This window comes from Hypanus sabinus, chromosome 11 (assembly GCF_030144855.1).
Source record: "Hypanus sabinus isolate sHypSab1 chromosome 11, sHypSab1.hap1, whole genome shotgun sequence".
NCBI classification, from domain to species: Eukaryota; Metazoa; Chordata; class Chondrichthyes; order Myliobatiformes; family Dasyatidae; genus Hypanus; species Hypanus sabinus.
The window spans coordinates 75,823,541-75,845,591 of record NC_082716.1 but is presented as its reverse complement, the minus strand read 5'-3'; the positions used below and the strand labels follow the sequence as shown (position 1 = coordinate 75,845,591).

At 44.3% G+C, this 22,051-nt stretch overlaps 1 protein-coding gene across 9 annotated transcripts in view; it reads left to right on the top strand.

Moving 5' to 3' along the window:
- nos1apa (nitric oxide synthase 1 (neuronal) adaptor protein a) overlaps nt 1-22,051 on the top strand; it is a 479,658-nt gene that overhangs the window by 409,785 nt on the left and 47,822 nt on the right. For all 9 annotated transcript variants that reach the window (XM_059984732.1, XM_059984731.1, XM_059984734.1 and 6 more), the window contains one exon: nt 8,130-8,294. In XM_059984732.1, coding sequence (XP_059840715.1) covers nt 8,130-8,294 — 165 coding nt within the window. The remainder of the gene's footprint in view (nt 1-8,129; nt 8,295-22,051) is intronic.

The window sequence follows — 22,051 nt, the reverse complement described above, 5'->3', positions numbered from 1 at the left end:
TGTAGAAAGAGGGAGTTGTTCAGTCGTTATTGCAGTGGATCCCAGCACAGGCAGCCAATGTGCTGGAATCTACTTGATGATCCCAGTGATGCACCACATTATAGTGCTCAGTTTGATAAGAGGTCTTATCTTATTCCTAAGTCTTCTTCCTAGGCAAATCATTTGGTTCTTTGCAATATGGGTTTGCAGGTTCCAAGGTGGCTGCCGAAACCAATATTGGAAGTATAGATTCTTCCACGGATGGTGGCTCTTGGGGAGGGATGGGTGAGTAGTTTGTGAGGAGGTACACATTTCTGCTGCTTATGGATGCTCACAATGAATGGACAAGCTCTTTGATACCTAAATGCTCCTTCTCCCACTCTGAAGTATACTTGGGCCAGAAAGAGTCCTAAAAGTCAGGGAAGCGTTGCAAATCTTCAAGGAGACATTGAGCAGATCCTAAAATTTTTCCCTCTATGTGCCCGATAATCTGTTTCTGTGATTTATTATATTCAAGGTCCTCAGTCGCTCAGTTTGTTGATCCCTTTGCTCTGATGCAGAGAGCCCGCAGCTTGTGTTTGCCAGCTTCTAAATCAGGAGGTTGGTATACATTACAGGTCCAATAATCTAGAACTAGATGAGTGACCCATAAAATCAGGATCAGATCCCATCACTGCTGCTGAGCAAATTAATTAATTCAGCAAATTTGGAATAAAGGTTGTCTGCATATTGCAATAATTGTTTACTTCTTGTGCTATTTTCTTTAAGATATTCTGAACATGATTTGCTTAGACCTTGCGTACTGTGGTCAATTAGCGAATTTAATCTGTGGTTAATACCCTACCATCATGGGGCTGTGTTTATCCAGCTTTCATATTCAGAAGTCATTTTGCTCATTGTTAATTGTGTCTGGGGGTTTATCCCATATTGTGTTGTACTTTCACACGTTCTGAGCACTTAACCGGGTAGTGAATCAGAATGGCTTGCTCTGAATTCGTGAGAGAATCTTAGGTTGTGGAATTAGGTACCACGGAGATATTTTTCTTCACCCCGTTTGTTCGAGTGTGCAAAGCAATCACTGACTTCTTTGATATGAAGAATAGAACAATTCCATTAAAATACTGTATACTTGACAGAAAAGCACATGATGTCATTATATAAAAATTAAGCCTTGAAATTATGGTATTTATCTTATGTAGTAATTTTTATTTTATGCAGTACTGTGTACTTGTTGGTGGAGCATTGATTATTAAGCTAATAGCACAATCCTGTATTTCTGAACGTTTTTAATGCTTTCTAATTAGGTGATATGAACTCCCAAAGATGAATTGGTGTTTCTGGACAGGATTATAGATTGATGGAAAGTTAATTCCTGCAACAAAGTAATTAGTTGAATCCATGGGATGTGTAAATGGAATATCTGTAGAGCTGGAAAGGGAGATTGCAGTTACTACATAAAATGTACAGTTTGGCCTAAAGAATGGAAAGCAGGAATTTAAACCTGGGAAACAGAAAGCGCAGCTCCAAACTAGTAAAGGACAAAAATGAAACCTGGTTAATTCTGGTCTTGGGTTAAACCTATGTTCTTTTCCTCAGATAAAATGGTTTCTGTCGGACTTTGAGAAGACCATTTAAATACAAAGTCAATCCAAAATTTATTTGATATTCTGTCTGAGTTTACAAGCAGACACAATGTAAAAACAATGTAGGAAAAAAATATGTTAAAGTCTGCAGATTTCATTTTGCAGTATAATAGAGAATCAGTACTCTATATGTTTGGAATAATATTCCTTGGCTGTGTTCTGAACTTAAATGGGAAAACAGCAGCACGTAGTGCAAGCTCATTAAATAATCACCCATTGGAATTGTCATTAGCTGTACCCAGACATAAGTCAGAAGCACAAAGTCAATTCATCCAAGTAATAGGTGTTTTACCTGATTTTATTGGAGATAAACCCCCTGCGACTCTTTAGGTTAACAGTGAAATTAGGCTTCTTTGGACTTAAATTGACAGTTGATGTTCAGTGAATCAAATATTAGAAATGGCATCTCATTGAATACTGGACTAGTTTTGTGTAATATTTGCAAATTTTGATGCAAAGCTATCTGCTCTTTTTTTAATTGTACCAATGGAAGAATGAATTCAGATGTTCCAATATTTGTGGACGAAACCATACATTGTTTGTTACTGATCATAAAATGACACTAAGTGTGTTTTTTGTTATACTAAGCAACTTGCATCTTTAGAGTAGCTCTGTGTTCTGATTTTACAGTGAATCCCAGCTGTCCAACAGACTGGATGGCGAACATCGGAATAGTAAATGTGGAAGACATTGGTAGAGAAATTCAGTTGCTTACCTCTTTTATTTCAGTTTTGTGCTCTCATTCCTGGAGTGGATTATAATAGTTTCCATTTCAAATTTTACCAAGGTAGTCCTTTTCATGATTCACACTTTGCTAAGGGCAACGTTTCTGGGTCAGAATCAGAATAAGGTTTATGCCATGTAATTTGTTATTTTGTGGCAGCAGTATAGTGGAAGACATAAGATATTACTGTAGGTTACAATAAATAAATTGCATGGAAGAGAAAGAGCGAGGTAATGTTCATGGGTTTGTTGACAATTCAGAAATTTAATTTTAGAAGGGAAGATGCTGTTCCTAGAACTTTAAATATGGGTCTTCAGGCTCCCTGGTGGTAGTAATGAAAGGAGTGCATGTCCTGGATGGTGAGAGTCTTTAATGATGGATGCTGCCTTCTTCACTGGTAGGGAGGATTGTGTCCATGCTGGAGGCTGAGTCTATAAATCTCTGAAACCTCTCAACCCTGTGCGTTGGAGCCGCCATACCAGATAGTGATACAACTAGTCAGAATGTGTTCCATCGTACATCTGTAGAGATTTGATAGTGTTTCAGGTGACATACCAAATCTCCTCAAAATCCTAATGAAGAATAGCTGCTGGTGTGCCTGTATCGATGTGTTGGGTCCTGGATAGATCCTCTGAGATGTTGATGGCCAGGATCAGACAAATCTGCCAACAGTGCTCCCTCTGCAGTACTCCTTCAAGAAAAGGTGGCGGAAATGAGCCCATATTACTCCAAGGTTGACTGTCATATGGGTGAACACCTGGGGTTTCAAGGCTCTGCGGACTTAAGAATTAATGCGGGGGCTCCCTGACTGGGTCTGAGCTCTTTGCGTCTTACCTGTTCTCTTCAGTAAACTCTTCCACCTTCTGCAGTAACCCACAAAGGCTGCCAACTCATGATTCTGTTTGTCCTGATTCTCGAAGTTGCATAGAAACCACTCAGTAAGTCCTCCCCGCCAGCCCCTGCTCTCTAACCTTAAGCCGAAATCCTTTCGAACTACACCGACGAGTCCTGAACTCAATGAGTAAATCACTGGCCCTTACTGCACTGTGACATACACACTGCCCACTCTTCCCCACATATCTGCATTTGTACTGCAGGCAAAGGAATGTGTTTAAATCCCAAACCATAGGGTGTAGTACTTGGAGCCTCAGACACAACTTGATTCGTAACTTGTCACGATATGCGCTGGCAATGTTGGAAATCATGTGCAGAGGGAAAACAGGTTCCAATATAGAGACAGTGACCAATGTTTATTCATAAGAATCCCAACAGCAGAAAGGTGGCTCAGCCAAGCGACACCCCAAGACATAACATTCTCAAAACCAGGACCCCGCAATTAGTGCTAATCAGGCACCCACTTAAATAATCCAAGTAATCCCCAAGCATTCAAAATAAACTTAACAAGTTTACACAGAAAGCACCAGGAGACCACTTTACAAAGAGCAAATCGCTCAAGAAAAACACAAGGAACTCTAAATGATAAATGATTCTCATTAAACAACAATTAATTGATTCTGGTGCTCAAATAACCTTGGAGCCCAATGCTCTCTAGCTCCCCACATAGGCCAGAAGAAATCAATACAGTAACCAGCAGCCAGGGTGGATTAAGCTGATACTGTAGGTGCAGAGGGGAACCAAGGCCACAGTGATGATTTCCATATTGTGATGCCACTGAGATGCTTTCCCCACCTTTATTGCTTTGAAGCAAGACAGACAGAAAAAGGAACTTGTTCGTAGAGTTGTGGCACCAGATCCATATCCACCTATAGGAATCCCATATGTCAGGCCTGCATTCTTCGGTGCCTCAACTACTGACTGTTTGTAAATGACTTTGAAATTCAGTAGTGCAGTGGAGACACAGGAGACAGGTGCTGAAATCTGGAAGATCTTAGCGAGTCAAAGCAGCATTTGTGAGCGGAAAGGAATTGTCGATGATTTTTGGGTTGAAACTCTGCACTAGTCCCAGGTTTTACTGTTGGCTTGTTTGCAGCTCACAGGTATTAATTGTGTCTGACTCCACCAGATCCTCTGGCAGCCTATTCCAGATATCAGCAATTCTCAGCGTAAGCAAACCTATCCTTCAGGTCTCCTTTATACCTCCTGCACCATACCTTAAAACTGTGTCCTCGTGTTTGTGATACCTTGGAAGAACACCATAAAATGTATGGAAGAGTGGAATGTAAAGAAACCTTCTGTAATAACACTTAACATGTTAACCAGTGGTGGATAGGTCCTAGAGCAAGGCACAATGCATTGTTTATTCAATTTAAATGCCAGCCCAGATCAGAGGCAAGAGCCGATTTCACTCACTCTGCACGATCTTCACTCCTCTCTCCTGGGCATGGGTCCACTTATTGTTCCGTTATTGGGTCAATTTAAATGCCAGCCCAAATAGACTGAAAAGACAGAGCTGATTTTGCTCGCTCTCTGCAATGGTTATTTCCATGGCGCTGAGGCTGTGAAGACTGTCCCGGCTGCTGTGCTCCATGCCCACTATTATGATAAACTGATAAGAGAGGCTTTGGGCCTACTCTGGGCTGCCCCAGGGTTCGGATCTGAGGATTCATTTTTGGTCGAGAATGTTGTTGTTCACAATTGTTTGCGTGACTTGTATTTTTTGTTTTGCTTTCTTTCTCTTGCCCATCGAGTGTTGGTGTTTTATTTTTACTTGTATTCTTTTTTTCCTTTAAAATGGGTTATTTCAGATCTCTTGCTTTGTGGCTACTTGTGAGCAAGCAAATCTCAAGGTTGTATAATTTCTACATTCTTTGAAAATAACTGTACTTGCAGTTGAAATTAAAACATGGAAGACTATGGGCCAAATTCAGGAAAACTAGAATAATGTAGATAGGTATTAGCGTGAACATGGTAGGCCAAGAAGCTAGTTTCTGTGTTGGGCAATCCTGTGATCCAAGGACAAGATTTCAAGGGACACAACTGAAAGCATTGGAAGCCCTCAGCAATTAAGGAAGCATCTATTTAAAGAGAGATAATGAAGGCCTTTCATTAGAATTGAGAAATGAGTCAGTTTTAAGTTGCAGTGAATGTGAGAAATGGATGGGTGACAGGCAGGGGCAGGATTGAGATGGGAGTATGTTTTGAAGGTCCTGCAGTCAATGGGGACATTCAGGGAAGTACAGAGCGAGAGAGGGAGAAATAAAAACTACAGATGAGGAATATTTTGGGAGAAACACACATTCCTTAGTTCTGATGAAGGGTGTTCAACTTAAAACATGAACTCTCATTGATTCTTTCTCCACAGATGCTGCCCAACCTACTGAGTGTTTTGTTTGATTTTGGATTACAAACATCTGTGGCAATTATTTGTGGGGGATGCACAGGACAATTAGGCTTTTGGTTTAACTCATTAACCTAATTAACAACATTGCTTTGTGGTCTGTGATCAAGTGAAGGTTTTCTTTATGGTAGTGTCTATTCTCTAGGTAGGGATACAGACGGAACTCTTCCATTATTCTATCCCTGTCAAGACTAGTGCAGTGTTTTGACCTGAAACAGCAGCAATTCCTCCTGATAAAATGGTGACGTGCTGGGATCCGGGTCAGATAAAGGTGGTTTCATTCATCTTGTATGGTTGCAAGTCTGCTGAATGTTAAGAACATCGACCACTGCAGGACTATACCATCAGTGAATTGCTTGATAGTGATGAAGCTGGACTCATTGTCAGTCTTTGTTGTGTTTTCACCTGGACTTATCGTGTACTGTGGAACAGTGTGCAGTGTGAGTGATTATCTTGGACATTTTTATTGTGATTGCAAGGCCCTGTTGGACATTGGTCACGTGGAATTCTGCAAGTCTGGTTCACTGTTTCATTGTCAATATCATCAGCGGGGAGCTGCCTTGCCTCACAGTTTTGGCGAGGACTAGGCCGAGGCCATGGAGTCGCCTGTTGCAGCTGACGGGGAAAGGAGAAGCCAATGTCGTGTGAAGTACCCCTGCAGGACGTGCTGGAATCCGTATTTGAGTTGGGGCTAGCCTGTCCCATCAGTGTTGCCTCCAGTGTTCGCTCAGTGGAAGAACAAGCTGGACAAGGACAACTTACCATCAATTCTACAATCATGCCACTCAGGGACTTGGACTAAATTTTTTTCTGTGTTATCTATAGCTTATACTCATATATACTGTTTACCAACTATGTATTCCCAATCTCTCTGCATTACTATGCCTATGTATTTGAAAATTAATAAAAAGATTTAGAAGAAGAAGAATATTTTTTCTTTGTGACAATATGTTTTTCTGAAATTGTAACCAGATATGCAGTGTGCTATGTGCTGTTGGTAATGTGTTTTGCATCTTGGCCCCGGAACAACGCTGTTTTGTTTATTTACTGTATAATGAGAATAAAACTTGATCTTGAACTCTTCCCTTTCCCCCAACAGTTCAAAGTTCAAAGTAACTTTAATTATCAGAATACGTATATGTCACCACATACAATCCTGAGATTCATTTTTCTGTGGGCATACTCGGCAAATCTATAGAATAGTAACTGTAACAGGAGAAATGAAAGATCAACCAGACAATAACAAACTGAAAATGTAAATATAAATAAATAGCAATAAATAACAAGAACATGAAATAAGATAAAAAGTCCTTAAAGTGGTTGTGGGAAGATCTCAATGAATGGGCAATTCATTGTAGTTATCTTCTTTGGTTCAAGACCCTGATGGTTGAGGGATAGTAACTGTTCCTGAACCTGGTGGTGCAAGTCCTGAGGCTCTTGTACCGTCTACCTGATGGAAGCAGCGAGAAAAGAGCATGGCCTGGGTGGTGAGGATCTCTGATGATGGATGCTGCTTTCTTGTAACAGCGTTTCATGTGGACGTGCTCAATAGTTGGGAGGTCTTTTTACCTGTGATCTGGGCAGAATCCACTACCTTTTGTAGGATTTTCCATTCAAAGGCATTGGTGTTTCCATACCAGGCCATGATGGATGCAGCCAGTCAATACACTCTCTAATGCACATCTATAGAGGTTTGTCAAAATTTTTAATGTTGTGCCAAATCTCTGCAGACTCCTAAGGAAGTAAAGGCGCTACCATGCTTTCTTTCCAATTATATTTACATGCAGGGTCCAGGACAGGCCTCTGAAGTAGTAACACCCAAGAATTTAAAGTTGCTAACCCTCTCTACTTCTGTTCCTCCAATGAAGAGTGGCTCATGGACCTCTGTTTTCCCTTTCCGGAAGTCTACAGTCAGTTCCTTGGTTTTGCAGACATTGAGTGAGAGGCAGGCTGTATGCTGATTTGGCAACACCTCTGATATGGTCCATAACGTCAGCAAACTTGAATATGGTATTGGAGCTGTGTTTAGCCACACAGACATAGATGTCGTGAGTTGAGCAGGGGGCTAAGCACACATCCCTGTGGTGCACCTGTGCTGATGGAGATCATGGAGGAGATATGTTTGCCAATCCAAACTGACTGAGGTCCACTAAGGAAGAAATCGAGGATCCGGTTGCACAAGGAGGTATTGGGGCCAAGGTCTTGGAGCTTACTGATTAGTTTTGAGTGGATAATGGTATTAAATGCTGAACTGTACTCAATAAAGAGCATCATGATGTATGCACCTTTGCTGTCCAGATGTTCCAGGGTTGAATGAAGGGCCAATGAGATGGCATCTACTGCTATACCCATTGAGTTCTTCCATCAGATGGTTTGTGGCTCAACTGAGTTAAGGTTCTCTAATTTGGGAAATGTATGAGGGAAAGGGACAGATCCTTCTCCCTGCTTTAGTAATGATCTTCACCCATCTCCCCATCTCTTGCAGCTCCGAGATGATAGCCCAAACATCCTGACCGCCTCCCCAAAGATGCTGCTGCCTTCAGCTGGCCAGCTGCCCTCAGGCGCCCCGCTCTCGGTTCACCACCAGATCCAGCTTCTCCAGCAGCAATTACAACAGCAGCAGCAGCAGACCCAGGTCGCCGTGGCCCAGGTAAGCAGGAGAGTTATGTGGCTGCACACAAGGAGCTGCCAGATCGATCCATCTACTGCAGTAACTTGATGGTCCTTTGAAGGGAAGGGAATGTGCGAGTGCTAGATGACACCGAGGCTCGCTTGCTCAAAGAGGGGAAATAGTGGCATTGGTTTGAAGGGTGTAAAGGACCCTTTCTGTGCTGTGATCTGCGGGCTTTGATTAGAAAGAGAGCTGGATATTAGAGACTGAATTTCCATTGTCACTTTGCAGCATTGCAGGGAACTACTGCATGGCTTGATCACACCTCAGATCAGATGACTGCAATTCTGGACTGCAAATGTAAAAATTCTGCTGAGAGAAATACGGGGGGGCCAAACAGCAGTAAGCCGCAAATTCTCACGATGCTTTCTTCTTACATTGTTACCAGAGTGTAATGTGAAAGATAGGGACGTAAGCCATCCCTGAGAGGGCTGTTAATTAATAATCCTACTTTCACTTATGCATGCATCCGTCAGCCAAGATGTTTCATCCCCTACTGTTCAAAAATAATGTGCTCCACGATAGATTTTATATGAAAAACCCAGCTGCTGAACATAGTGGAGCCAGCATGCCAGACATGTACTTACAGAAATCCCATCCTTGGACAAGCATGGTGATGGCAATTGGTGGGCCCCATTCACTTGGGCATAATTACATACAGTTCCTTTTCGGATGTGGCAATTGAATCTTCCAAGCAGCGAAACCGGGATAGTGCCTGTACGCGTGGTGAGAGAGGCTTTCCTTGTGTCATGCCTGGTTTCTTAACCAATCATTTTAAATCTGCAGTTCTTGACACTTCCCCTAATAGAAGTTGTTTCTCTTTATTCGTTGTCTCTCAGCATTTGATGGTTTAAAACCTTCTCAGCTTTAAGAGCAATTTCAGCTCTTGCTGCCAATCCACGCAATTGAAGTCTCCTTACCAGATCTGTTCTATTAAACTCTTCCTCCGCCCTGTCTTTGGCATCACATTCTTCCTGTAGCGACGTGACGAAATTAAGTGTCAAATAGTCAAGCGGCAGACTGGCACAGCTGGTAGGGCTGCTGCTTCCCAGTTTCAACCGTGACCTCTGGTGTTGGCTGGGTGAAGTTTGTACCTTCTCCCTGTGACCGTGCTTCCTTCAAGTGTTCCTGTTTTCCCAGCCACATGTGACTTGGTAGGTCAATTAGCCACTGTAATTGTGTGTGTGCATGTGCGTAGTCGTGGAATCCCGGGGGAGTTGCTGAGAAGAGAGAGAGAATAATGGGAAATTAGTGCGGGATAAATGGGTGCTTAATGTCGGTATGGACTTGGTGAGTGAAGGGCCTATTTCTGTGCTGTATGACACTATGCTTTCCCACCCCCGCCTTCTGGGTATCCATTTTAAAAGCCAGGAAGCATATTTTAATAACTTTTTTTAGCCTATCGTGCCATCTTCAAAGATTAATTAACCCAGTTCTCTCTGTTCCTGCACCCATTTGTATGATATTGCCTTTCATAATATAGAGTTTTCCCAGTCTTCCTCTGGAAATACTTCACTTTGCACCTGCAGTAAACTTCACCTAATTATCATTAAACACCAAAGCCCTGGAAGTGACCCTTGGGAAACAATCTTTAAATACTTACTCCAGACTCATAAAGTATTCCTAACTTCCTTTTGTACATTGTGGCTCAGAAGAGTTAATTTTGCACAGTGCCAGTAGATCATGCTTGTGCATAGTACACCCTTATTTACTATATGATACTGTGTTATATGACGGAAACACAGCTCCAGGATACCACCTCCGAAACGGCCATTCAGCTGGAGTCGGGGTCCGTGGACCCCTTGTTTAGTGGTATTGGTCCATGGCATTAAAAAGGTCAGGAACCCCTGATCTCAACCCTGCGACCTCTGGAAAGATACACGGAGGATGTTTGTGCATCTGTGTTAATAAGAACTGGTGTGTCAATGCTTCAGTCATGATGACCTACCGTTGGCTCTGAGTGAGTTTTTAACAGTGAAGTATAGGCCTTTCTATTTATTGAGAGGGTTCACGGCCATTGTGATTGTTGCTGTGTACATTCCCTGTGACCCCTCCCCCCGTGCTATTCTAATGTTGGGGAAGCAATGCTCGAAGCTCTACAGTGCCTCCGGTGACCTCTGAACCACACACCACGACGGGTGACAACTTCATCCGTGCTAACTTAAAAACAGTCCTGCCTAAATTCCATCAGCATATTGACTTTGGTACTAGAGGTGAGAAGACTTTAGACCTGGCTTATACCAATATCCATGGTTTCTACAAAGCTGCTCCTTCCTCTACCTCTGACCACTTACCTGTTATGCTAATTCCAGTATACTGACCACTGATTAAATGAGTCAAACCAGCTCAAAGGGAGATAAAGACGGCCAGGTAGGGCAATCTCAGCAATGCTGTACTGTTTTGAAAACATGAACTGGAATGTGTTCAAGGAGGTAGCTACCTATAACTATCACATTAATCTCAATCTGTGACTGGCCACATAGAGAATTGCACTGAGGACAAATCAGAAGCTATGGCTGACAGCTAAGGTCCGGGCACAGCTGAGAGATTGAGATAATGCCATCAGGGAGGCAAAATGAAATTATTCATATAGAATATACAGCCATTTCTGTGGCACTACAAACACAAGGCACATTCAACAGGGCCTTCAGACTGTAACAGACACCCTGTGTGTCAATGACAGTGATGCCTCCTTCCTTCCTGGGCTGAATGTCTTTCATGCACGATTTGATGCACTGAACGATACACCTGCGAGAAAGGTCAGCCCCCCCACCCCCACGAGGAGCAGTCATTCTGTCCGGCCGCAGCAGATATAAGGAAGACCCTAGCCAAAGTCAACCACGGCAGGCTGCAGCGCCTGGGAGACTGTGCAGCCCAATTAACTGAGGTTTTAACAGACATCTTCACCATCTCTCTGGAACAGTCCACTATCCCCATAGGCTTCATGGCAACCACCATCATCCTGGTGCCTAAGAGGGTGGCAGTAACCTGCCTCAACTACTGTCCAGTGGCACTGAGGTCAACAATAATGAAGTGCTTTGAGAAACTGGTTATGGATTGCAATGAACGCCATTTTCCTGCTAAACTGGATCTGTTACAGTTCACTTATCACTCAAAATGATCCATTGATGATGCCACAGCCTCTGCACTCCACTGCATTGTGTCTCACCTGTAAAATGGTGCCTCATGTGGCAGGATGCCTTTTATTGACTTCAGTTCAGTGTTTAATATGATCATCCCTTAGAAGCTCTTTTGGAAGAGGACAGCGAGGCTTGAGAGGAAGTGCGGCGGCGGCCATTTTCAAATTGTCCAATTGCTTCTCAGATCGGAGTTCTGAGAGGCGGGACTGCGCAGGCGCGTGAAGGAGGCCCGGGAAGGAGGGAAGATGTATAAAGGAGATACTGAGTGAGGTAGTTCTCTTTTGGAAGAGGACAGCGAGGCTTGAGAGGAAGTGCGGCGGCGGCCATTTTCAAATTGTCCAATTGCTTCTCAGATCGGAGTTCTGAAAGGCAGGACTGCGCAGGCGCGTGAAGGAGGCCCGGGAAGGAGGGAAGGTATATAAAGGAGATACTGAGTGAGGTAGTTCTCTTTTGGAAGAGGACAGCGAGGCTTGAGAGGAAGTGCGGCGGCGGCCATTTTCAAATTGTCCAATTGCTTCTCAGATCGGAGTTCTGAGAGGCGGGACTGCGCAGGCGCGTGAAGGAGGCCCGGGAAGGAGGGAAGATATATAAAGAACGCCGCCTTAAGAAGCGGGCAGCTTCGTTTGCGGGCAGCGGAGTGAGCTGGGCGCAGAGTGTAGGGCTTGGGCACAAGAGGGCTTAGGCGGAAGAGGGCACAGTAGGCTTATCTTTTAGTTCTTGTATTTTCAGTTATTTGGGAGGTATGAGTGTGAGGGCACCTTGTTGTTCTCGGTGTCGGATGTGGGAGATCCTGGAGTCTCCGAGCCTCCTGGACGTCCACATCTGCGCCAGGTGCGCCGAACTGCAGCTCCTGAGGGACCGAGTTAGGGAACTGGAGCTGCAGCTCGATGACCTTCGCCTGGTCAGGGAGAGTGAGGAGGTGATAGAGAGGAGTTACAGGCAGGTGGTCACTCTGGGACCACGGGAGGCAGATAGGTGGGTTAAAGTCAGGAATGGGAAGAGGCAGGTACTAGAGAGTACCCCAGTGGCTGTACCCCTTGACAATAAGTACTCATGTTTGAGTACTGTTGGGGGGGACAGCCTACCTGGTGGGAGTGACAGTGGCCGAGCCTCCGGCACAGAGGACGGCCCTGTAGCTCAGAAGGGTAGGGTTAGAAGAAAGAGGTCCATAGTAATAGGGGACTCAATAGTCAGGGGCTCAGACAGGCGTTTCTGTGGAGGTGACCGAAGTCCCGGATGGTAATTTGCCTCCCTGGTGCCAGAGTTCGGGACGTTTCTGATCGTGTCCAAGATATCCTGAAGTGGGAGGGTGAAGAGCCAGAGGTCGTGGTACATGTAGGTACCAATGACATAGGAAGGAAAGGGGAAGAGGTCCTGAAACGAGAGTATAGGGAGTTAGGAAGGCAGTTAAGAAGAAGGACCGCAAAGGTAGTAATCTCGGGATTACTGCCTGTGCCACGCGACAGTGAGAGTAGGAATAGAATTAGGTGGAGGATGAATGCGTGGCTGTGGGATTGGAGCAGGGGGCAGGGATTCAAGTTTCTGGATCATTGGGACCTCTTCTGGGGCAGGAGTGACCTGTTCAAGAAGGACGGGTTACACTTGAATCGTGGGGGGACCAATATCCTAGCGGGGAGGTTTGCTAGGGCTACAGGGCGGACTTTAAACTAGTAAGATGGGGGGGGGCGGGAGACTATTTGAGGAGACTATGGGAGAGGAGGTTAGTTCACCAGTGGAGCAAGTAAATAGACAGTGTGTGAGGGAGGAAAGGCAGGTGATGGAGAAGGGATGCGCTCAGCCCGAAGATGTAGGGGAGAAGAAAGAAAAGGATAATAAATTTGAATGCATTGTTAGGGATGGAAAGAGAGGAGGAGATGGAGAGTATCTTAAATGTATCTATTTTAATGCTAGGAGCATTGTAAGAAAGGTGGATGAGCTTAAAGCGTGGATTGATACCTGGAATTATGATGTTGTAGCTATTAGTGAAACATGGTTGCAGGAAGGGTGTGATTGGCAACTAAATATTCCTGGATTTAGTTGCTTCAGATGTGATAGAGTAGGAGGGGCCAGAGGAGGAGGTGTTGCATTGCTTGTCCGAGAAAATCTTATGGCGGTGCTTTGGAAGGATAGATTAGAGAGCTCCTCTAGGGAGGCCATTTGGGTGGAATTGAAGAATGGGAAAGGTGCAGTAACAGATAGGAGTGTATTATAGGCCACCTAATGGGGCGCGTGAGTTGGAAGAGCAAATGTGTAAGGAGATAGCAGATATTTGTAGTAAACAGAAGGTGGTGATTGTGGGAGATTTTAATTTTCCACACGTAGACTGGGAAGCTCATTCTGTAAAAGGGCTGGATGGTTTAGAGTTTGTGAAATGTGTTCAGGATAGTTTTTTGCAACAATACATAGAAGTACCGACTAGAGATGGGGCAGTGTTGGATCTCCTGTTAGGGAATGCGATAGGTCAGCTGACAGATGTATGTGTTGGGGAGCACTTCGGGTCCAGTGATCACAATAGCATTAGCTTCAATATAATTATGGAGAAGGACAGGACTGGACCTAGAGTTGAGATTTTTGATTGGAGAAAGGCTAACTTTGAGGGGATGCGAAGGGATTTAGAGAGAGTGGATTGGGTCAAGTTGTTTTATGGGAAGGATGTAATAGAGAAATGGAGGTCATTTAAGGGTGAAATTATGAGGGTACAGAATCTTTATGTTCCTGTTAGGGTGAAAGGAAAGGTTAAAGGTTTGAGAGCACCATGGTTTTCAAGGGATATTGGAAATTTGGTTCAGAAAAAGAGGGATGTCTACAATAGATATAGGCAGCATGGAGTAAAGGAATTGCTCGAGGAATATAAAGAATGTAAAAGGAATTTTAAGAAAGAGATTAGAAAAGCTAAAAGAAGATACGAGGTTGGTTTGGCAAATAAGGTGAAAGTAAATTCGAAAGGTTTTTACAGTTATATTAAAAGCAAGAGGATAGTGAGGGATAAAATTGGCCCCTTAGAGAATCAGAGTGGTCAGCTATGTGTGGAACCGAAGGAGATGGGAGAGATTTTGAATGATTTCTTCTCTTCGGTATTCACTAAGGAGAAGGATATTGAATTGTCTAAGGTGCGGGAAACAGGTAAGGAAGTTATGGAACCTATGACAATTAAAGAGGTGGAGGTACTGGCGCTTTTAAGAAATTTAAAAGTGGATAAATCTCCGGGTCCTGACAGGATATTCCCCAGGACCTTGAGGGAAGTTTGTGTAGAAATAGCAGGAGCTCTGACGGAGATCTTTAATATGTCATTCGAAACGGGGATTGTGCCGGAGGATTGGCGTATTGCTCATGTGGTTCCATTGTTTAAAAAGGGTTCTAGAAGGAAGCCTAGCAATTATAGACCTGTCAGTTTGACATCAGTGGTGGGTAAATTAATGGAAAGTATTCTTAGAGATAGTATTTATAATTATCTGGATAGACGGGATCTGATTAGAAGTAGCCAGCATGGATTTGTGTGTGGAAGGTCATGTTTGACAAACCTTATTAAATTTTTTGAAGAAGTTACGAGGAATGTTGACGAGGGTAAGGCAGTGGATGTAGTCTATATGGACTTCAGCAAAGCCTTTGACAAAGTTCCACATGGAAGGTTAGTTAAGAAGGTTCAGTCGTTAGGTATTAATGCTGGAGTAATAAAATGGATTCATGTAGCTAGATGGGAGATGCCAGAGAGTAGTGGTGGATAATTGTTTATCGGGATGGAGGCCGGTGACTAGCGGGGTGCTTCAGGGATCTGTTTTGGGCCCAATGTTGTTTGTAATATACATAAATGATCTGGATGATGGGGTGGTAAATTGGATTAGTAAGTATGCCGATGATACTAAGGTAGGAGGTGTTGTGGATAATGAGGTGGATTTTCAAAGCTTGCAGGGAGATTTATGCCGGTTAGAAGAATGGGCTGAACGTTGGCAGATGGAGTTTAATGCTGAGAAGTGTGAGGTTCTACATTTTGCAGGAATAATCCAAATAGAACATACAGAGTAAATGGTAGGGCATTGAGGAATGCAGAGGAACAGAGAGATCTAGGAATAACTGTGCATAGTTCCCTGAAAGTGGAGTCTCATGTAGATAGGGTGGTGAAGAGGGCTTTTGGAACGCTTTATAAATCAAAGCATTGAGTACAGAAGTTGGGATGTAATGCTAAAGTTGTACAAGGCATTGGTAAGGCCAAATTTGGAATATTGTGTGCAGTTCTGGTTATAGGAAAGGTATCAATAAATTAGAGAGAGTGCAGAGACGATTTACTAGGATGTTACCTGGGTTTCAGCAATTAAGTTACAGAGAAAGGTTGAACAAGTTAGGTCTGTATTCATTGGAGCATAGAAGGTTGAGGGGGGATTTGATCGAGGTATTTAAAATTTTGAGAGGGATAGATAGAGTTGACGTGAACAGGCTGTTTCCATTGAGAGTAGGGGAGATTCAAACTAGAGGACATGATTTGAGAGTTAGGGGGCAGAAGTTTAAGGGAAACACGAGGGGGTATTTCTTTACTCAAAGAGTGATAGCTGTGTGGAATGAGCTTCCTGTAGAAGTAGTAGAGGCCAGTTCAGTTGTGTCATTTAAGGTAAAATTGGATAGGTATATGGACAGGAAAGGAGTGGAGGGTTATGGGCTGAGTGCAGGTAGGTGGGACTAGGTGAGATTAAGGGTTTGGCACGGACTAGGAGGGCCAAGATGGCCTGTTTCCGTGCTGTGATTGTTATATGGTTATATGGTTAAGCTGGTGGGTAAACTGCCCTCATTGGATCTCAATGGTTCCCTACAGCAGGTTCTTGGACATCTTAACAGAAAGACCACAAACAGTCAATGTTGTGGTACGAACCCCGTAACTGGGTCACTTACCAGCAAAGATGGAGACGTCCGTTGAAGTCTGATGATACTATTTTTAACAGTATTTATTAGTAAAAATACACAAAAATAATATCAGTGCAAATATACAGATAATATACGTCGTCAATACTAAATCTAAAAGTGCGGGTATAATAATAATCAATAAGAAATAAGCTCCATCATTGTCTAGGGGATAATGTATTGTCCGATGGAAATATAAAGTTCACTCATTTCAGGCAGGCTGCCACCTTTGGGGACCGCTGTGTTGCAATGGTTGGAGAGAGAGAGAGATTTGGAGAAAAACTTGCCGACTTTCCTTTTATGATTTCAATCCATACGGAGTCTCGTTGTCGTGGCCTTTCACTTGTGGCCTCTCCTTTAGCTAAACCGTTCTTCCGTGATGAGCCCGCCACCCTGGCAAGGGAGGACGCGCACGAGCCCCCACCGGCTGTCGCTATTAAACGCTGTCATGGGATCGCTAGCGTTTCTCCTGGTGCATCTGAAGGGGTGTTCCCCGACTCCTCTTTTATCCTTTCTCACAGGGTCTCAGATGTCAATCAGGTTGGGATGATGCAATCCCTCAACCAGACCACTCTGGTTGTCCCGAGGGTTTTCAATGAATAGTACAGTGCTCAAAACACAATTCCGTCTCCAAGAGACAATAGCCGTAGTCAGTGGTTTCGTTCTGCTGAGGCCAGGACACATTCCAAACCTTGTGTATTCTGAGTGTCTCCCTCTCATTTCCTGGGTCCCAGACCCGAATTAATAGCGATCTTGCGATTCTCAAAAAGGAGGGGGCGACTTTGTACCCTTCGGCCCCTCAGAGTTGCTTCACCTTCATAGCAGTTGATAGCAACATCTCCAGCTCTATTATGCCAAGCACCAGCACTTCCCAGGGCTCTGTGCTCAGCCCACAGCTGTTCACACTGCTGATGCATGACTGCAGTACCAGAGCCAGTTCAAACCGAATCTTCAAGTTTGATGATGTCACAACAGTGGTTGGCCTCATCACCAATGATGTCAAGACAGTGGATAGAGAGGAGGTGAAGCAACTGGTAGAATGCTGCTGGCGCAACAACTTGAGTCTCAACATGGACAAGACCAAGGAGATGTTTGAGGACCACTCCTCGCTGCACAAAAACGCCTTATCCATGGAGAGAGTTAAGAGCACCAAGTTCCTGGGGTGAGGGCACATAATGGGCAATCTTCCTGGTCCCTCAACACCACCTCTTTGGTTCAGAAAGCAAAGCAGTGTTTCCATTTCCTGAGGCAATGGAGCCAAGAGCCCCAACCCCACAATTTTAACCAATTTTTACAGAAGCATTATTGAAAGTGTCCTGACCAGCTGCATCACCATCTTGTACAGGAATTATAAAGCAGCTGACCTCATGTCCTTACAAAGGATTGTGATTTAGGCTAGGATTAAATTGGGGGATTGCTGGGCAGCACAGCTCAAAGGCCCAGAATTCTGCGCTGCATCTCAATAAATAAATATTTATCAGGAACACTGCGTCTGCAAGGCCTTTCACATTGTCAACAATTCCTCACATCCATCCAATAATCTCTTTGACCCCCTACCATCAGTCAGGAGGTACTGCAGGATGGGAAAGAGCTTCTTCCCCCCGGCTGTGAGGTTACTGAACTCCCTGCCACCACCCAGGTCTCATCACATATGAAGTGCCAGCACTGATCGCTGTTCATTGTTTAACTTGTGTCATAAATGCTCCTTACTATTTTTTAAGTTAGTTGTGGTAGTATAACCTTACATGTTGTTCGTGAGTTATGTGTTGTGCACACTGGCCTGGAGGAACACTGTTTCCTTTGGTGGTATACATATACATGGTTGAATGATAATAAATTTATTCCATTGTAAACGAGGCAGAAATGCTAATTTAGCCCCAACCTGGAACTATGCAAGGGAAGAGGTGTTTCTCTTTTAGTTGGAAAAATGTCACCCCTGTGAACTTTTAGTCCTGGCACCTCCTAGATGTGCTACAGACATTGATGTCCATAGTACTTGATTGAGCTAGGCTTCTGGAGATTCCTGAATTTTTCTTTTCGGTACGTTGAGCTGATTCTCTCACTTCTCATTACATCTCTACTGTCTTGACATTTCCTTCTTTTGCCTCAATATTTTTATCCTCCACCAGGTGTTCAACTGTAAAAACCTGGAAAACACACTGAATATTCATTAATTTATATCTTTCAATACATTTTGACACAATGATTTTTCCATAATACCATTTAATGTGATATCTGCATGTCTACAATAGCATGACTGGAATTGGATGTAAGTTGTCAGATTTGTTTTTTTTTCCGTTACAACGGATGGCGTTTGGATCCAGTGCTGTGGGAATGCAGCTCTGTCAGGGATGTTGTCTTTCAGATTAGCTGTCTCCCATCCGAGGTATTTATAAAGTACCCGTGGCACTGTTTTCAAGGAGGACAGTTGAATTCTATCCCATGACCTTGTCGCAACATACTTATCCCTAACTAACACCATTAAAAGCAAATTGTTGGGCTCTTTTATATGTGCAGATAGGGCCTGATAAAAACTAATTGTCAAAACTAACTCAGTGCATGTTTGGGATCTAGGAGTGCAAATGGTAGCTGTGTTTCTTATATCACGGCAGTCATTATACATCAACGTTTCACTGAGAAACACTCTGGGGAGTTCCTTGGGCTATAAAATATTTTAATGTTTACTCTGCTTTTGTTGAAACCTGTAAATTGGATTGTTTTTAAAATGTATTGCCAATCTTTTTCTATTTATTCTGTGAAATATATGCTTGTGTGGCACAGGAGTTGTAAATACTGACATTGTATCTGCTTTTTAGAAGCACAATTGAGCTTTTGGGCATTCTTTATGTTCAGCTTGCTGCTGTAGTACTTCTAGAACTTCTAGAGCTCAGTTTATATCTGCCAGCAAAACTGGCCTTTTTACCTTGAGGTCTGGGCATTGTCTCAATAGGCAGCTGGTGTGTGTCCAGACCACGCATCTGCTCTGGTGTCCACCAGTCAACAGGTGGAAGCACTCCATCCGGTGATGGTGTCTGTTGTGATGTGAACTAAGTCACCAGAGAGACATTGAAGCTAGTGAGTATAGAAGTGTTTTATTCAACAAAATCCACCATCAGGCGTCATCTTGAGACACTCTTGGAGAAAGGTCTCCCAACCCAATATTACATGACATTTTATATGCTAAAGATCAAAGGTAACAGTGAGGACCTCTACCTCACTGAGGCCAAACGGCTGCTTTCTGACACCTCTTCTTACTTACCCCGGGACAGGACCCCACCAAAATATATAAAACCATTGTCTCCCGTACCATCACCACCCTTATCAACTCCGGAGACCTTCCATCCTCAGCCAAAAAACTCATAGTTCCCACACCCCGCGCTGCTCGGTTTTAACTCCTCCCCAAGATCCATAAGCCTGACTGTCCCGGTAGACCCGTAGTTTCGGCCTGCTGCTGCCCCACTGAACTTGTATCTGCCTACCTGGACTCCATTTTGTCACCCATAGTTCAGTCCCTCCCCACCTACATCCAGTATACATCCCATGCCCTCCACCTCTTCAGTAACTTCCAGTTCCCCAGTCCTGACCGCTTCATTTTCACTATGGAGGTCCAATCCTTATACACTTCCATTCCCCATCAAGAAGGCCTCAAAGCCCTCCGCTACTTTCTTGAGAATAGACCTCACCAGTTCCCCACCAAAACCACCCTCCTCCCGTTGGCAGAACTGGTACTCACACTTAATAACTTCTCTTTTGGCTCTTCCCACTTTCTTCAGAAAGTGTAGCTATGGGCACTCACGTGGGCCCCAGCTATGCCTGTCTCTTCATTGGTTATGTGGAACAGTCTATGCTCCTATACTGGTACTGCTCCCCAACTTTTCCTTTGCTACATTGACAACTACATTGGTGCTGCTTCCTGCACCCATGCTGAGTTCATCAATTTCATCAACTTTGCCTCTAACTTCCACCCAGCCCTCAAGTTCACTTGGTCCATCTTTGGACACTTCTCTCCCTTTTCTTGATCTTTTGGTCTCCATCTCTGGAGACAGACTGTCCACCTTCTATAAACCCACTGACTCTCATAACTACTTTGTTTATACCTCTTCCCACCCTGCCAAATGTAAAAATGCTATTCCCTCTTCCCAGTTCCTCCATCTCCATTGCATCTGCTCCCAGGATGAGACTTTCTGTTCCAGGACTTCTCAAATGTCCTCTTTCTTTAAGGATCGTGGTTTCCCTTCTGCCATCATCAATGATGCCCTTACTTGCATCTCCTCCATTTCCCACACTTCGGCCCTTATCCCATCCTCCCGTCACCACAACAGGGACCACGTTCCCCTTGTCCTCACCTACCGCCCCACCAGCCTCCGGATCCAACACATTATCCTCCACAATTTCCGCCACCTTCAACAGGACCCCACCACTAAGCACATCTTTCCCTTTCTCCCCCTCTCTGCTTTCTGCAGGGATTGTTCCCTCCGCAACTGCCTGGTCCACATGTCCCTCCCCACAGATCTCCCACCTGGTATTTATCCTTGCAAGCGCAAGTGCTGCATCTGTCCCTACACCTCCTCTCTTACCACCATTCAAGGCCCCAAACAGTCCTTTCAGGTGAGGCAACACTTCACTTGTGAGTCTGTTGGGGTTATCTATTGCATCTGGTGCTCCCGGTGCGGCCTCCTCTACATCGGTGAGACCCGACGCAGACTGGGGAACCGCTTCGTCAAGCCCCTCTGCTCCATCCGCCACAACAGACAGGATCTCCTGGTTGCCACCCACTTCAACTCTCCTTCACATTCCCATTTGGATATGTCCATACATGGCCTCCTCTACTGCCATGATGAGGCCAAATTCAGGTTGGAGGAGCAACACCTCATATACCGTCTGGGTAGTCTCCATCCCCTTGGCATGAACACTGAATTCTCCAACTTCTGCTAATTCCCTCCCCCTCCCAGTTACACTCTGCCTCCTCCTCCAGCTGTCTATCACCTCCCGCATGGTTCTGCCTCCTTCTACTACCCATAGTGCTTTCCCCTTACATTCCTTCTTCACTTTTCCTGCCTATCCCCTCCCCCACACCTTGATCTTCCCCCTTACTGGTTTTTCACCTGGCACCTACCAGCCTTTTCCTTCCCACCCTCCCCCCAGCTTCTTTATGCGGCCACAGCCCCCTCCCTCTTCAGTCCTGACGAAGGGTCTCGGCCTGAAATGTTGACTGCTCATTTCCACGGATGCTGCCCGGCCTGCTGGGTTTGTCCAGCATGTTGTGCGTGTAGCAGGACAATTCTATTGTTCCAATATATCTTCAGTGCTTCCTTTGAATTATGTATAGTTTTCATACACCTCCTTCTTCACACTCACACACCAGACAACCAAAATGAATGTTAATCAGCATTGTCTGGCTTGAAATCAGCTCCAGGGATACTATTGTTCAGGGTTGCATTTCAAATTCAATCTACAATCCACATTCAGGTCTGAAGATTGGTTGCTGGTGAAATTAAAATTTTCTGTATCCAGACTATGCCCTACTAGTGTCACCAAGGACATCAATCACACTTAGGAGCTCTGCACTCTTCTTCTCAGGCAGTCGTTGGGTTCAGAGTAGTGGGTGTTACTTGGGTATGATTTCTGTTAATGTAGGGTGACTGTTGCAAACCAGCATGCTTGACATATTGAACACTCAATCCAATGACCCAAGATGACTGAAAA